Source organism: Sparus aurata, chromosome 23, assembly GCF_900880675.1.
Source record: "Sparus aurata chromosome 23, fSpaAur1.1, whole genome shotgun sequence".
Lineage (NCBI taxonomy): Eukaryota > Metazoa > Chordata > Actinopteri > Spariformes > Sparidae > Sparus > Sparus aurata.
Window position 1 is genome coordinate 25,608,244 of NC_044209.1, and position 17,525 is coordinate 25,625,768.

Sequence of the window (17,525 nt, forward strand, 5' to 3'; positions counted from 1 at the left end):
TGAACACTAACTTGAACATTATGATTCCGGCTCACTCTGTAAGAAGGTAACCGGTGGGTAAGAACACATTATCTCTCATAAAAGTACTTTCTACATTAAAGAGCTATTGTTTGAATGTAGTTTCGACAAAGTAACGTGATGTTCATACGGTTAAAACTCAAAACATCATTAATACACGGGGACGTTACAATCAAGTTTTTCTGCCCTCTAGCGGACACAGTGAGTAATAACAATGTCAGAAGTATCAAGCTAGAAAGAAGGGGGTAGTCACACTTCCGGTTATAACCTTCAAAATAAAAATAAGTAGCTGTTATTACGGGCCGTGACCACGAGAGGGCAGTGTATAAATATGTATTTTTTTCTTGACACATATTTGGAAGTGGAATCAGTCACTGGGTCACATGAGATGGAATATATAAAAACGAAATGCTGAATTTTCATAATAAATACTCATATAAGATAGAAGAAGCGGTAACATTTATAAAAAAGAGGTGTGTCTTATTTGTCCCAGTGAGTAATATAATTCGGCATGTAAATAGTTTGCAATTTATTAATTTTTTTAACATTATTTTCATTAATATCATAAAAACAGCAATATTGACACATTACGAGTTTCTTCCGCCCTCTAGCGGCCACACTGAGTAAGTACACTGCCATTATCATCAAGCTAGATACAATAGCATAGTAATACTTCCGGTACCGCCTTCAAAATAAAGCAACTAATAATCCGATGTAGTTATGATCCCTGACCGCAAGAGGGCAGTGAATAAACACGAACACTGCCGTTAACTTCGCTAGTCAATGTCTGAAAGCAAGAGACGGAGTTAGCAAAACATATTTGAGAGGTGTTAGACAGACAGGCTTTCTGTCTACACTACAAGAATAAAAACAAAACAATAAAAGAATCGTTTTATTCTGTCTAAGACTGAAAATGTAAACGGAAGTGAACAAACGAATCACAAATGTCTTTTTATATTTATTGTTATTACAAAATTGCTTCAAAAATAACTATGCATAATCTGATTAATGCTTTTAATATAATAAATGCTGATAAAACAATCACCAGTACTCTGTATTCTTTTGTCATGCTGTTATTAATATTTGCATAAATACAGTTTAAGACCTGAACTTTCATTATAAAATTTTCAATCAAACTTCACACATTTGACATAAGAGAAAATTCTTCTGTTGGTAAAATGTCCTAAATAATTAAAACAAGTAGGCCGTGATTGATTAGATATGTTTGCCAGTCTCTTTAATGTGGAAATGCAAATCATCACAGCATAGGAAAGAGCTATTAAAAATCCTCCTTCGTTATCAATTCATAACATCTTTGTTATTAAAAATCAAAGTGTCTTCAACCCCAACCTGAGGAACTTCAAAACAACATAAACAGGAGCTAAAATAAAAGGCTTACATTTGTTTTCCCTTAAAAAGGAAAATGTGAGAAAAAAAAACAACTTTTTTTAAACAAAAAAAGTTAAACATTACAGAGATTACACATCTCTACGATCATGTTCAACCACATGTTTGTGTCAGTTTGGATCTTCAGACTCACGCAGGAGCAGCATGAAGTCACATCAACGCCAAACATACTTAAAAAAAGACTTAAAATGTGAAAATTAACTAACTGATTCACTGACTTCTACAGACTACAGTCAAAAGGTGCACAGAGCTGAATGTGAGCCCAGTAATTCCCCCCTGAACTGTGACACAGCATATTTCCAGATACTCTACATCTCCGAGAGGTATGAGCTCGAAGAGATGGCATTAAAAATAAGACAAAATAATCAAACACAAAATATGTAGTAGGCCTTAAAGTTGGCGGCATAAATTCATCTTCACCTCTGAAATATTTAGCCTGGTACCAGACTGATGCACCGGGTTTTATATCATGTCGGGTAAAAAAGAAAAGAGAGAAGAAATAAACTCACCGGTTTAAGATTTAAGTCAAACAGACCAATATCAGATTAGGAGGAACTAAAATATCAAATAAACTGAAGCTTGTGCAAAACTCAACGGGTACGAATGAAGTAAATATCTTAAGATCTCTGAAGTTTATCAGTCACACGAGACAGGATAACACACACATGCTCTCGACACACATTAATACTACATAGGAACAATTATTTGGCACAAAAAAGTCTTCACACATGTAATTTTACACAAGTGCACGACCAGATGAACAAGATGCGGTAAAAGTAAACATTTTGAAAGAAGTGCCAGGGACTTGTCATCTGTGCAATGCTACCACGAGCTCACTGGAATCATTCTTATATGTGTTTTTTTTTTATAAATGTAACTTCACGTCTCTTCTTATTATAACTGGAGACACACGTACATCATCATTGTTTTTAGGCTTATGCATAATTTAAATTATACGGTTCTAGTTGGTATAAAGTGAGCGACATGTCCACCACGAGGCCTCATATCAGGGAAAAACTTCACACACATGACAACTGTCAATTTAAAAGATTATTCTGTAAGCCAAGAAAGTCGCAGGTCGTTGTAAAGATGGTAAAATGTCATTTAGTGTCTGTAAACTACTCGGTAAAGTGCTTTGTCTCGCTCAACATACGTCGCCTTGGCACAGAAAAAGTATTAACAAAAGGTTAAAATCACTCCAGCTGCAGTCATGTGACAGCAGAGTGAGTTTTATGAGTTAGCTTATACGCAAGGCTCTGATGAACGAGACGTCACGTACCCGACTGCTGGGTGTGTAGTCCTTCTTATATTTTATTAGCTTTATGACAAACTGCGACTTTCTCCAGTTTGACAAGTATCTTTTAAACTGACAACCATCGTATGTGTGAATCGTGGCACCACAGTGTTTTCTCTCTGCTGCTGTCTGGCAACAGATACAGAAGATTCGGTACCATACACGCGTTTTCTCTGACATTCGGTCTCATGGTGGTCCATCGTCTCGCTTCGTCTACGAGTGCAGAAACATTGAATTGACACTGACAAACAAAGAGTACTTAACACTGATCAGTCACGTCTGATCTGCCTCATAAAGTCAGTCCTGGTTCTGACACCAGCGAATCAGATCAGTGCATCCTTATTTATAACTCAGATGATTTCACTTCTCAGGATTCACATTAAAGCCTCCGTTTTTATGCGACGGCAACTAAATTCATGTCCTGTTGAGTTGTGTAGTTATCGCTACGTTTAAGCACGTGTCACTGCACCTGAGGTATTGTTATTTAACTTGCTGCGTGCGCCCTTAAAGCACTCCTGAAAAGACCAAATCCTCATGAACTATATTACACAACACTCGGGTTTCTGCTTCCACTCAAACCTTGCAGGTTTATCTTTATACACGCTATATATTGTACCTTCTATTTGCTTTTCCTCCTTGAATCTGACATTGTGGCAGCTTGTTACTGCACACGGTTCTCAACCTCAGCTGGATGTACAAACGAAACATAAAGTCAGCTGTTGTGTCAGTTTCAACGTTCCTAAGACCTTCGTAAAACTGACTGATATGAAAGATAAGAAATCCAACTCAGCTGAAACCAAACCTGCCCTGAGCCTCGATCGTCCAGGATGAAACACAGTGTGTGACACAGTGTAACTGGAAATGTTAACTTGTTTAGATACTTTGGGGGGGTAAACTTTTATCAAGTCAGGGCGGGAGGACCTGCTTGAGTGCATCTCGCGTGCTTTGGCCCAGTTTTTCAGGGAATTTCACTGAGAAGTCCAAGATCATATCGCCCCTCTTCTCAGGGCACTTTGACAGAGGGAGCCCTTCTCCAACGATCCGCTTTTTCATTCCAGGTTTGACAACGTCTCTGGAGGTCACAGTGATGGTCCGGCCGTCCAGTGTCGGGGCGTTGACGGTGCATCCACACAACGCCTGCAGAGAGACAGGGGAGAGACGGAGAAAACAAGGTAATTACACAGATGAAGCCACTGAGGTTGTCAAACTACAGCGATCATTTCTGACATCGGCGTTGACTTACATCTCTGAGTGATATCTTTGCAGGATAAATGATATCCGAGCCCTCTCTCCTGAACAACGGATGAGGTTTATCTTTAACTACAAACACCACATCTGCAGGAATGTTAGAGGGAGTTTCGTCTCCCTCCTTAGGAAAGGTGATTTTTGTTCCTTCCTTCCAGCCGCGCTTGATGTCGACGGTTAAAATCTTGTCTTCGCTGCGTATGGTGCAGCCGTCCGGATTCAGTCTCTTGCGGGAGATCTTCATCTTTTTGGTGCAGCCCGAGAAGACCTCCTCGAGGCTCACCTTCAGCTCGTGCACCACCGGCGGGTCCTTCTTTCTCTCGTGCGCTCTGTGAGGGCCTCCTGAGTGGGTTTTAAAGGGCCGGTGAAACCCGCCCATGCCGCCCATCCTTCCCATGCCGAACGCTCCGAAGGGATCGTTGATGTCCATGTCGTCATCCCCGTTTTGTGAGAAGAAGTGATCGAAAGGGCTGCGGCCTCCGAAGAACTCAGCGAACATCGCGTGGGGGTCTCCATGGAAGGTGTAGTTGTAGCTGTGACCACTGTGTCCTCCACCTCCACCACCAGACGAACCCTTTAATCCTAAAGATGGAGAGGACAAACAACAGAGCACAGACAGAAGCAGAGATTAAATTAGAGCAGCAACTCAATTAATCGATTAGTTGTTTGGTCTATAAACTGTCAGGAGATCTGTGCTGTCCAAAGTCCAAGATGACGTCTTCAAACGTCTCGTTCTGTCTACAACCAAAAGATGTTCAGTGAACTGTCACGGAGGAGGAAAGAAACCAGAAGATATTCATCCTGAATCAGAGAATTGTTATTTGTCTTTTTCCCTTAAAAAGTTAACTTTAATAGTTGACAACTATAACTAATCAATTGTTTTAGCCAACATTATGAGAGAGCTGTAGGTGAACACATATCAGTATCTGTGTACATGTCAGCCAAAATAAGTAACAAGAAATTAGAGTAAGTGTCAATAATGTTTTTCCACAGTATTTCATTTTTGCCAATATTCAATATGTTGGTATTTTTCAACCCATTATGGTTGACACTTACATTTATCAACTATTGATATAAACCAATTTTTTCCCACCTAACTGCAGAAAACTTCCAAGTCTCTCCTGAAATGTATATTATGCCTTCTCTTGTCATGACTGCCGAAAACTGATAAAAAATACTTTGACAATGTTTCATGTCACATGCGTATAATTAAATCATCTTATCTGCCTGTGAGAAATGTTCATTTAAGGCTAATGCATGTATTTAATCTTAATGCATTTATTAGCTGATACTGAGGACATGCCAACATTATCCTACATCCGTAGAAATAACCAAAGTATCAGCAAAAGGGGAATAAGCATTATTCTTTAACTGAAATATAGCTGGTTATATGTTAGAACTTAATAAATGTTCATCTTAACAGGGTCACCTTTGTTTTATTCTACCAGTAAATTATACACCCCTGCAAAAATGAATATACTTCTAATAAAAACATCAATTAGTTGCAGGATTACTGGTGATCATGCTGCTGGTTTATTCTGGGATTTTCTTCTTCTTAACTCTTTAAAGTCATTGCTTTATCTCTGTCCCTGCAGGAGGATGTAGACAGAGGATTTACAGCCTACAGGAACAGATAAGTGCATTTTTTTCCAAACAGGTTCCAAGCCAGAGGTATCATTCCAGTGGCGATCTGATAGGACAGGCAAGAACTCGCTGTTTCTAGCAAGTTCTCCAGCTAAATCCATTGTACACACCCTTCATTGTGTGCCAGCTGCTGTAGAAACAAGCCAGACACAGCAGTGACCGATCAGGAGGATGCATTAATGTTTATGTATGAACTAGATTTTCAACAGGGAGCAGAAAGTGCAAATGCAAGAACATTAAAGTCACATCACAGAAAAGAGGTGGAACAAACTTGTGTGGAGAGCAGCTCAGTTTTTAGTTTACCTTCTTCTCCAAAGCGGTCATAGATGTCCTTCTTCTTGGCGTCGCTGAGGACATCGTAAGCTTCTGCGATCTCCTTGAATTTATCTTCTGCTCCAGGAGACTTGTTCTTGTCAGGGTGGTAACGCAGGGCCTGTTTTCTGTACGCCTTCTTTATCTCATCTTCGGAGGCACCTCTGGCTATTCCGAGCACTTTGTAGTAATCCTTACCCATTACAATAACCTGTCAGTCGTTCTCCCTCTTCATAAAAACACTGTCATCGCAGGCGGGTTAGCTTAGTATCCGTACGGTGCCAAATACACACCCGGCATGTCCCGGTTGTGGGTCCGGTTAACGGGCTCCGCCGCCGCAGATGTCACTGCCGCTGACGAACGTTGAGCTAGCTTTAGCTAACTGTCAAGGTTAGCTTCCCCTCACTTGTCACAGTCCGTAAACAAATTTCAACTCGTCACTGAAACGAGGATAGATGATGGCAGTTAGATCGAGCCACTCAACGTGAAGTAACGTCTTCACACAGGAGTGTCCGTGAGCTTCAGCCGAGCTGTAAACCGGCCGAGGAAACTTCTGGAAGAAGCTGCTGCTGCTGCTGCTGATGTGTGTCATCACCACCGAGCCGAGAGGGTTCACTGTCAACAACTTCCGGTTTCGTTTGAACCGCAGGGAACATAATTAAGTGACCTGCTCTGTATTTAAATGAACATCCAGAAACAAACACACACATTGAGTAGAAATTTATATTAATAAAGTTGGTCCGGTTTGCCTTTCTTGAGTAAATTCTTGGATAATTGCTTACTGTCTTCTCCTTTTAGTTTAATTGGGCTACGCATGCGCAGACGCTTCCCGCTGCTGCTTTTGCTGCCTTCACGGCCAGGGGCTTCGCTCTACAAGCGCATATCAATTTAGCTCTGTGGATGCAGTGAAAGGTATGCTGGAATGAATATTGGATGGCTGATGTAATGATCAATATAAACACAGAGGTAGTTAGAATTAAGGTGCATGTCAGTGTGTGTGTGTGTGTGTGTGTGTGTGTGTGTGTGTGCAGAGAGGTGATTTAGTATTCCTCGGGTTAATGCATAGGATTTGTTCAATGGTGTGTTGGTTTATGCCCAGAAACAGTCCTTGTGTCTTGTTGTAAACTGGTTGTACTGGTTGTGAGGGGCTCTGTAGCGCCCACCAGAGGGGACAAGATGAAACCTGCCTTGTCCAGAGGGTTCTGTGATGATTCACCAGGCCGGTTTTATGACTCAGGAGGTGTTCAAGCACTGGAGGGTGAGCAGGTTATCTTTAGTTATCTTCAGAACTACACTCCAAAGTTCGCACAAATAAGAGGCATTCTGACAAGTGTTGCTGTAACTACGTCTATCAGCTTTAGCTCATAGAAATAAAAACAGAGGTTTTGTTAAAAGGATGAAGTTACTACATATATCAATCTTAATATAAATCAAATAAATACAATTATTTTTTATTGTAATTCCATGCCATGCAAATGAGGAGATTAACATAATAATCGTCACCAGATAACTCATATAAATTGTGAATCTGAGAATGTATCTACAATATAAACCACTTCCTGTTTTGTGGCAAAACATCTAAATTCGTTGGGGCATCACAGCCACAGCTTTCTTTTAAAACAATAGTTTTACAACATGCGATCATAAAGGTCATTTGACTAAGTACGACCTGTACAAGTGGCAAAAAAGTACACTAACATTTCAAAATAAATTCAAAATGGCTGACTTCCTGCTGGATGTAGGTCATGCCTGTTTGGCACCTGCCCTGCTGAGCTGAAACTTTCTTGGGATGTCACATGTGCCGGACAAACTTTGTTCATGTGCTGATTCGTAACTTTGCAAGCACCTTAATCCCCTTTTTTAAAAAATGCAACTGAATGTCAAGAATAAACATAATTCCTTGCATTACAATAGGACCTTCGCACCTGTCAGTGCTCAGGCCCTAAATATGATCTTGGAATGCAAACAGTGATACCGCTGCTCGCTGCTCGCTGCTCGCTGCTTTCTGCTGGCTCGGACTGCTCGTACTGGTTAAAAATAGAATATAGAATATAGATATGCAGTTGGCTATGTACGATGATGAGTTGACGCTGTGCGATGAAAGGCATCTTTGATCTTCTCCCAATCAGCATTTTCTTCCCCCTCCTCCCGCCCCACCAAACCTCCCTGATGTATTTTTAAGACGACGTTCATTCAGCACACAAACCTTGACCGCACAGACCCTGAAATAAACATGTCTGTCTTTGTTCTGGAGGTCAGGTTGAGTAAAGAATACCAGCCACACAGGTGGTCTGGGGGGGAAGGGGATGTGTTGGCATGTGGAGGTCTTTCACCCCATGGATCAGGCTTTTAATGGAGCCCGTCGCTGTGTAACCAAGCGAGGAGCGGGGCAGACGGGAGTTGTGTCTTATAGGTCTAATGAGAGCACGCTGGCATTTGTCGCTGAGGTAGGGCTGTATGTGAGTACCCAAGGTTACCAAGCTGGTGCAGAGCAAATCAGGCAATTTATATTTAGCCTTGCAAATGGCGTGCTGTGGATTATGTCTTGGGGCTCTCCGGTTTCGTCTTCAGTGCGTTTTGTTGCATGAAGGGGGGCTATGGATCATGAAGTGGCTGCTATTCAGGTGAGGAGCGGGTTCGCTTCACGCTCTTAGGCCAGCGCTCCTTCCACTTCTCCTCACGTCCTTCCCCGCTCGCTTGCCCCCGCTCCCTCGCGAACATACGCTTCATCTGGGGGAAGAAAAGTGTTTATGGTCTCACATTTTTTCCGTCACTCTTCTTCCGGAGGTGGTGGGCTATTCGGAGAGTCCGAAAGACACCAAAGACGACAGCCTTGAGTTGCACTGACAGTTGTGTCGAGTGTGAGCAGGGTGGACGTTTCCCATACCAGCAGAGGACGACCGGCGTCACTGGACATATCACAGATTATTTCACCGAGCTGCTGAGGGTTGGGTTCAAACAGTACCATGGATGTACTCGCCTTAGAGGCAAAGAGTGTAAATGGAGCTGAAGCTGATAAGAAGTCTGCACCGAGGCCAAAACCAAAACCTCCCAAAAAGGCCAAAAGGATTGTTTACTTTGAAGTGGAGATCGTGGATTTGAAGACCAAGGAGAAACTGCTGCTGCTAGACAAGGTGAGTGTGTGTGTGTGTGTGTGTGTGTGTTTGTGTGTTGAATGGCAGGTTTCTGATTACTCTCACCTTTTCTATTGACCATAACGGTTTTAGAATACTTACAATACTAGCTTTAACTGGAGCATGACATATTGTGATCACATGATATTTAAGTCCCACATGAAAGACACAAAGAGTGCTCGTGAACTTGTAGCGTGCCAAAGATTTTATGACCAGTTTATCACCTCCCACTGAATTCCTCTCAGAGGTTCATGATTTAAACATCTTATATCTGTTCTAAAAGTAGCACAAGCAGAGACTGTGATTGCTTTGCAGAGGAACCATGTTTGTTATAGCTCAAGAAATACAGGGTCATCACTTTGACCAGGCGGGTAGTTTTACAGATAATCATCTACTTCACGTGCAGCCCGGTGAAGTTGAGCTATTATCAGTTCCGTTTCTATTGAGCGTCGCAGTTAGGAGGTGAGAATTCCCTCTTCATCTGCCAGGAGTCATCTGTTCCAGCAGCAGCACATGCCTGTACTACACTGAGCGCAGCAGGCAGGCAGGCAGACGTGATTAGCAGCATGTGTAAATGAGCAGAGTCGTGTCCAAAAACGTGAGCGATCGCATTACAGGTGGCAAAATGCAAGTCGGGCAGATTCCCAAAGCTGTGAAAACGCCTGCAGTACGGACAGTTACACAGATCATCCCTGCTTTTTTTGTTTGTTTGTTTGTTTGTTTTTTTTACACTTTTAGCACTCAGTGTCTGGTACATTGACTTGTAAATGTCTCTCTGCACACTCATGTTACTGATCATCCTGAAGCTACTACAAGGAACTTTCATTTCATCGTTCATCATTGATTCTGGCGGTCTCTTTGGACAAAAGATGAAAAAGATGAAACCACCAGAATAAAGAGCAGCGTCTCTCTGCAGGCCTCAAGACTCCTCGGTTCACCCTCAGCACTCCACAATAAAACAATGTTCTGATTATATTACTTATCCAGCCCAGAGAAGCTGGAATTCAGCCCGATGACAGGCATTAAGAATAACTATAATCACTTCAGAAATATCCTTTTCATAAGCTTATGTAGTTCTTATAGAGGCATCAGTGTTGAGGCTGTTCCATAAACAGTTTAAAGTTCCTTGTCGTGCGCTCAGGGATGGTTTATTATTTACATTTCTATTGCAGGTGGAGCCAACTGCCACTGTTTTGGATATTAAAGCTTTGTTTCAAAAATCATGTGAGTAAGTTTTAAAACATTCTGCCAAAATGTAAATTGTCTATTTGTTTATACCTTAAACCTGCAGTGCAGAGCCTTTGTCTCCCCCTTCTGGCGTTGAGAGTAATTACACAAACAATGTCAACATACATTTCAGACTTTACCACACTCCAATTTGCTGCATCGCTTCAGGTTGCTCCCTCAGTGTACATGTATATACGTGCACACGTGTGTTATATATATGGACAGTATATGTGTGTGTATATATATATATATATGTATGTATACGTGTATGTGTGTATATATATCTGATGGGTCAGCCAGATGTCTTCCTGGCCAATATCCAGATCTGTGTTTTTCAGTCCAATTGTAGATACAAGCTATTAATTGAAGATTTAACTAATTTGGCTCTAAGGCAGCAATCAATCATCAAAGTGACCCGCAACCAAACTTATCAGTTAAATAAAATAAATATAGTGGAGTGAAAAGTTCAATATCTGCCTCCAGAAGGCGGTGGAGTCCGTTCATTTTGAAAAATGAATGTGAAATACAGAGAGATTTATCAGGGGGCAATCCTTCATCAGCGTTCAAGATGTTCATTCATATGCAAAAGTCCCGCACTGCAGGTTTAATGTTTAATAAATGATCTGTTGCGCATACAAGAGTAAAGTTCCTCTCCGTTTTGACAGATCCAAAGTGGTATCCGGCCAGACAGTCCCTTCGTTTGGATCCAAGTGCGTCTGCTTTTCACAATAAATTCTGCATTAATTCAGCTCAGTTGATTGATGAGGTGATTCGATGTTGCCTGGTGTTATCTTGACTGATGGTTGTGGGACTGTTGTGTTTCGCAGAGGCCAAGTGTCTCAAGGATGAGGAGGTTCTGCAGACACTTCCTGTGGGAACCACGGCCAGCTTTTACTTCAGTGACCTCGGACCTCAGCTCACATGGGGAACCGTGAGTCCACACGTGCACAGACGCACAACATTTAGGACCATACAGTACTGCTTGCATGCTTTTTTAGTGATTGTGGTGAATTCAGTTGTGAGTGTGTGTGAGCCTGTTGTTGATTACAAGGATGCTCCAGCGTGCAACATCTGGTTCTGTGAACAGCAAATGCCAGAAATGATTTGATTCACATGGTCCTTTTCACATGGTCACAAGTCTGAGTGTGCATGCTTGTCCTCTGGTAATGACTCAGCTCATGAACGCGGTGTTTTTCATCGACTGACCGTTTTGGAAAAAAAAGGCTTGCTTTGCACAATGGTCTGCCAAGTTAACACGATATGTGCTTAATAGACTGAAACATGCAAAACCTGAGAGACATGGTCTTTAAAGATTCTCTACTTTGAATATAAACAGACACCGTGTCACACACTCAATAACTCTTGAATATAAATATCAGCCCGCATAGAGGTGATTGGCTGTGGTTCGTTTTTCTCTCACCTCCTGCACCGCCTGTCCTCTGTCCGAGGACATATAATCTCGCTGCCCCATTTCTCCCAAAGGTGTTTATCCCCCTGACCTCTCACTTGCCTTTCACTGCGCCTCTTTACTCACCCTTGCCAACCCACTCTCCGCATTCCCTGTCCTTACCAACCCTGACACAACCCCCAGCACCCCGCCAGGCTTCAGACTAATGTCCCAGTGGGTGGAGGGGCATAACGTGCCCCCGCAGAGATCACCAGTAGCTATTGGTCAGGCATGCTGAGCCCAGGATCTGCACGTGGTGCTGATTCAGGGATCGATTTCACTGCCGGCTGCGCTGCTACGCTTGATCATATCATATGTGGAAAGCTGGTATTACAAGCTGTCATAGTGTCTCATTTGGCCCTTGGGCACATGTTGAATACTATTATTGTTACACTGAATGGTTGAAAGTGCTGAGCTGAACTAGATTGACTGTTTTTGCTTTATGTGGCTTTGACAAATGAGCTGTCAGCTGCATGTTTGCCCTCCAGCAGAGGCCTTAGACTGACGACGTGCTCATACAACAGGGAGATTAAATATTTAAATTTCACTCCTATATCTTTTATTAGAGAAGTTTATTGTTAGAGCCGTTAACAGCGCTGTGCTATATGGCCCTCAAATAATATCATGACATTTTAAGCGGACGCATATCTCGATATTTTGAAAATCCCCAGAGATCATATTTCCCGATTCTGACCAAATATCTCGATGTCGATACTGTGACACTATTTAAACATTTGGATACAATGACTAAGTAGGTAAGGGCGAGTATTAGAACAAACAAAACATTCAGAATATTCCATCACTTTGCTTTAATGCAGTCTTTAAAGTTATAACATGTCACATTTCCGCATTGACATTTTAAAAACAATTAGACTTTCGTCACATCTCTTGTTGAGTTGTGTACTAAGATCGTGACAGATGTTTCCAGCAATGTTTAAACCCAGAGAATTATGTGATGTTATTCAAGATAATGGTGCATTTCACTCGGTCGCCTGTCGCTGTAACTTTCGAGTAAACGGTGGATGATGCGTCAGAGAGTGAGGAAGGACGTCACGTACACTTTTTGATACATTACCTCATCTGTGAAGCTTATTTCTGTCTGAGCCACGTCGATAGATTTTCATTGACAGTGGTGGTTTTATTGTTTTGACTGAGAGTGGCAAAAAAATCCATACTGTGCTTTTTAAAACCAGGAAATGACAACACTTAACACCATGTCCCCACATAACGATATCCAAAAACTAAGACAGTATAAAGTTTCATTATATGTTTGCAACAATATATTTCCCTGACCTAGCTATCAATGCTCCTCATGTGCTCATGCCGGCTGTGTTTCGTGCTGTTCTTCTGCCTTGTCACATCCCTTTATACTCTTTCTCGCACATGTAGCTTCAAACCAAGAAAACCTCAATTTCACACATTTCCATCTTTTCTTTGCTCAATTCAGGTGTTCCTGGCAGAGTGTGCTGGCCCTCTGATCATCTACTTAATGTTCTACTTCCGCCTTCCCTTCATCTACTCTCCGAAATATGACTTCACCACCAGCAAGCACTGGGTCGTACAGTGAGTGTCAGCTTGCTTATGTTTTCGGGGATCTGTTGCGACGTTGCGGGGATGTGTCACACAATCCCAGGCTTTGCGCTCCTTAAGATGGCGAACAATCTTGAAATGTATAGCTATGGTAAGACTGAGTCGCTGTATTAACTGTATTAACCACAGCTAAATATGTATGTGTGTATATGTGTCCTGTTTGCAGCTTGGCCTGCATGTGTCACTCCTTCCACTACATCAAGAGGATTCTGGAGACAATGTTTGTCCACCGTATCTCCCACGGCACCATGCCTCTCAGAAACATATTTAAGGTGAGTAAGCTGTATCATTTTGACCTTTGATTACTATTCTGTGCTGTCTTAAAGGGACAGCTCCCCAACATCAAAATTACATATTTTTCTTCTTGCCTATCGGGCTCAGTGAACAGTGTTAGTCGCTGCATTTTGGAGCTATTGGCCGTAAAGATTGCTGTCTTCTCTCAAATATAAAGGAACTTGATCGCTCTCCAAAAACTCAACAGCAATGTCTCCTTCCAGAAATCATGACCCAGGTACTCAAGATAATCCACAGATCTTGTTGTGAGTAGTTTCACGTAGGATCTATTTTCTTTTCGCGTCACCATGCAGAAGGATGGCGTACGTTATAGATCTGCCGTGGAGGACGCCGTTAATGTTTACAGCCTGGGCTGTCACGAGCACAGGCCTGCCTCCTTCTGCGTGGTGATACATCGCGGTTCGGTACAGAGAAAATAGTCCCTACTGCTCACGACAAGGTCATGGATCATCTGGAGTAACTGGGTCATTTTTTTTGCACTTTTAGCACCAAAAGGGTTCATTATTTTTGAGAGATCTCTACGGATGACATCGCCAAAACTCCACAACTCACACCAAAACAATCTAAATGAATAAGTAGCACAGCAAAGATATATTTTGGATTTTTAAAACTGTCCGTTTAATCTCAGATATCTGAACCTGGAGCCCTATCATGACACTTTGACTTATTATAGTCCCTCCTTCTATTCCAGAACTGTGGCTATTACTGGTGCACTGCGGCCTGGATGGCGTACTACATCAACCATCCTCTCTACACCACACCCTGTAAGTGCAGACCACTGCAATTCTCACTTTAACCCAGTAGCCCTCCATCTGAATCCATTTTTTTGTGACACGTCCACAGATTACGGGCAACAGCAGGTGAATTCAGGACTTTACGTTTTCTTGGTAAGTTTGCGATCCGTGTCCGGCTCAGTAAAGGCAACTTACAGACATTAAACACAGCCGTTCTTTGTTTAAACGATGAGCATCTCATGACGTCTTTATTCCCACAGTTCTGTCAAGTAGGGAATTTTTCCATCCATGTGGCTCTTCGTAACCTAAAACTACCAGGTGAGCATTTCCCTTCAATGCATATGGTGTTCTTAGTGTTCATTAAAGAAAGAAAAAGACAGTATTTCCATGTTTTGTTTTGTTTTTTGGTTTTACCATCATCATCAGGTTCAAAAGCAAAGAAGATTCCTTACCCAACGAAAAATCCCTTCACATGGATTTTTTGGCTGGTCTCATGTCCGAACTACACATATGAGGTAAGCAGATACGTCATTACATCATTTTATCGAACAAAATGTTCAAAATGAAATGTGCTCCTTTGAAGGTTATGTAGAAAATTCAGTTCAGTCATTTGTTCCCATTTATTCAATAGTCATTTGAACCTGACAATGAACAAAATCCACAGTCCTCGTATAGATGAGGCTTCAGCAGTCCCACTAATCAGGAAGATATCTTCCAAAACATAACGCTATTTTGTTCCACATCACCTACATTTCATGTGCATTTGGAGCGGCTCTTTTCCTGGTCAGTATGAAAGGAGAATGATTACCTGTTTCAGTGTTCAGGCGTAAGTAAGATTTTGTCACTCAGGGGACTTTTGCTGCTGTTCAGTCTGGTTATTAGTTATTTTCGTCCCACGTTCAAACACCGAGATAAGGAACAGCTAGTGTGCCTGTAGTGCATCTATGACATTTAGATGCACTGTTGCTGCCATCTGCTGGTTACATCCAACGCAAACACCATGAATCTCAATGTGTGTGTGTGTGTGTGTGTGTGTGTGTGTGTGTGTGTGTGTGTTTCTTTGTGTGTTTCTGTGTACAAACGTCTTGCTCACAGCTGGGCTCCTGGATGGGCTTCACAGTGATGACCCAGTGTGTGCCTGTGGCTTTTTTCACCGTCGTGGCCTTCGTCCAGATGACTGTGTGGGCCAAAGGCAAACACCGCAGCTACTTAAAGGAGTTCAGAGATTATCCGACTCTGCGCTCCTCCATACTCCCCTTCATCCTGTAGAGCCTTGGCAGAGAAATCCATCCATGCGCTCACTGATCGGGTTCCTATCCGGGGGCCTCTATCCAGCGTGCGCTGAGGTTAACAGCTTGGATGGATTCTGGTCATACGGACTCCATGTAACATTTTCTCACATGTCACTTCATAACGAGGAGTTACTCTGAGTGTTGGACTGGTGAATGCAGGACTGTTACAGGCAAAGAAAGACTTCAGAGTCAAATGCAGCAAAGTCTTAATTTAATGTTGAGCTTGAAGAGCAAGAGGATGACCTTTTTTTTGCTACTTTGGTAAGTTGTAACATGTTTGATAGAGAGTGCTGTTAAGTTATATAAAAAAAAAAATCTAATTATTTTGATAGCGTGAATTCGTAAAGGAAGTCTCCCACAGAGTCGAGAAACCAAGAGGCTGATCTAAGATATCAGACTGGTGTGCAGCCTGGAGCTGACAACTTTGTGGCCTCATGCATTATTCAGCTGTCCTGACTGATCGACGAGACCTTTACACAATAGAAGTGTTAGATGTACCTGGACTAGAAATTCAACGCAGATCCTCAAGTCGTCCACCATGAGTGATTAACAATCTTTTCTTTTCGTCTTTTCTTTTATCTGATTTATGAAAAATAGTCAACAGAATGTGATAATTTGCCGATCATTTTTGACATGAACTCAATTAAAAACAGTACAAAGACAATATATATCAGTGTTTTATGTTTTTGTTATTAAATGCTTATTCTGAAATTGTTGCTGATGACATGTCTTCGGACAGGGCAAACAAAAGACTGGGAAAGTTGTTCCACAGGTAAACAGGCACCAGGTGAGAGTATCATGATGGGTATGAAAGGGTTGTTAAAGAAGCATCCTCACTTTTTTGGGTTACAAATGTGCTCAATCAAAAAAGCGACAACCAACATCAGTGTATCGTGATATGCAGTTCTTTCCCACTCTTTTATTTTGGCTCTAATCTGAAGAGTTGTGCAGATGCAAACACAGACTAAAACCCCAGATTGGATAAGAAGTTAAATCTCTGCTATTCCACTTTCACTAAATGTGCATTTCACAGAACACTGCATCGACTGAACTTTCAGATTAAATGAGGAGCTTTTTTGTTTTATTTGATTGATTTTATTTTTGCCTCCGCCGAAGAGGTTATGATTTCACCCATGTCCATTTGTTGATTGGTTGGTTGGTTGGTTTGTCAGCAGGGTCACGTAAAAAACCACTGAACAGATTTCCATGAAACTTGGGTGGAGGATGAGTCTCGGCCCAGTTAACAGACCCTGATAACTTTTAGAGCAGATACAGATAAAGGGACGGATCAAGGGGAGCAAAAATGATGTTTTCTGACATTTCCATTCATTTCTCAGCTCATAATGCATATTATTGATTAAACAATAAGGAGTATATAGGTGCCTGGTATCTGTGAGTGAGTACGATTTGATACAAATACAAATCTAGCTGATTTAAGTATGTTTTATTTTAGATTGGATCAGGCTTGACATAATTAAAGGGGCCTTGGCAGAGGTATGCTCTCTACTGAGTGGCATTCTAGTTTTTGATTTTTTTTTAAATGTGGTGCCGTGTTGTGTGAGGAGAACAATCAGTGTTGAGCAGGATTTTTATCACAGATGGATTGTTTGTTTACAATTTGAGTGACAACAATTACTTGATTGATCAATTAGTCATTTGGAATAAAATGAGTTACCAACTATCTATTTATGGTCATTTTTCAACATAAAAAAATGTCAAACATTTGCTGGTTCCAGCTTCTCTAATGGGAGGATTTACTGCCGTTCTTTGTCATTTATGACAGTGAATAAGAGTCTTTGGGTTTGGGACTGTTGGTTTGACAAAAGAAGCATTTTGAAGATGTCACTTTGGGCGCTGGGGAAGTGTGATGATCATTATAGGTAAATT

General features: G+C 41.7%; 2 protein-coding genes across 3 annotated transcripts; one reads left to right on the top strand and one right to left on the bottom strand.

Moving 5' to 3' along the window:
- Positions 1–1,226: 1,226 nt before the first annotated feature.
- On the bottom strand, positions 1,227–6,540 carry dnajb1a (DnaJ heat shock protein family (Hsp40) member B1a). Its single transcript, XM_030408291.1, has 3 exons — positions 5,912–6,540; positions 3,963–4,546; positions 1,227–3,856 (listed from the first exon to the last, which is right to left on the bottom strand). The coding sequence occupies exons 1-3, from the start codon at positions 6,120–6,122 to the stop codon at positions 3,626–3,628; spliced, it is 1,026 nt and encodes a 341-aa protein (XP_030264151.1). The 5' UTR covers positions 6,123–6,540; the 3' UTR covers positions 1,227–3,625.
- A 220-nt stretch (positions 6,541–6,760) lies between these two features.
- Positions 6,761–16,306, top strand: tecra (trans-2,3-enoyl-CoA reductase a). 2 transcript variants are annotated; one of them, XM_030408290.1, is made up of 12 exons: positions 6,761–6,832; positions 8,708–9,054; positions 10,227–10,278; positions 10,947–10,991; positions 11,109–11,212; positions 13,176–13,291; positions 13,485–13,590; positions 14,304–14,376; positions 14,456–14,499; positions 14,607–14,664; positions 14,773–14,861; positions 15,442–16,306. In XM_030408290.1, the coding sequence occupies exons 2-12, from the start codon at positions 8,887–8,889 to the stop codon at positions 15,613–15,615; spliced, it is 1,029 nt and encodes a 342-aa protein (XP_030264150.1). In that variant the 5' UTR covers positions 6,761–6,832; positions 8,708–8,886; the 3' UTR covers positions 15,616–16,306. The 2 variants fall into 2 exon arrangements, with proteins under 2 accessions (XP_030264150.1, XP_030264149.1); XM_030408289.1 differs by lacking the exon at positions 6,761–6,832 and having other exon boundaries at positions 8,117–9,054.
- Positions 16,307–17,525: the final 1,219 nt, after the last annotated feature.

What these genes read in the sequence shown, in the direction of transcription:
- tecra (XM_030408290.1), top strand. Translation starts at nt 8,887, where the DNA reads ATGGATGTACTCGCCTTAGAGGCAAAGAGTGTAAATGGAGCTGAAGCT. An exon ending in AGCAAGCACTGGGTCGTACA is followed by an intron (nt 13,292 to 13,484) that starts GTGAGTGTCAGC and finishes TCCTGTTTGCAG; the next exon opens with CTTGGCCTGCATGTGTCACT. An exon ending in TCGTAACCTAAAACTACCAG is followed by an intron (nt 14,665 to 14,772) that starts GTGAGCATTTCC and finishes CATCATCATCAG; the next exon opens with GTTCAAAAGCAAAGAAGATT.
- dnajb1a (XM_030408291.1), bottom strand. Translation starts at nt 6,122, where the DNA reads ATGGGTAAGGATTACTACAAAGTGCTCGGAATAGCCAGAGGTGCCTCC. An exon ending in TGACCGCTTTGGAGAAGAAG is followed by an intron (nt 4,547 to 5,911) that starts GTAAACTAAAAA and finishes CTCCATCTTTAG; the next exon opens with GATTAAAGGGTTCGTCTGGT. An exon ending in CAAAGATATCACTCAGAGAT is followed by an intron (nt 3,857 to 3,962) that starts GTAAGTCAACGC and finishes GTCTCTCTGCAG; the next exon opens with GCGTTGTGTGGATGCACCGT.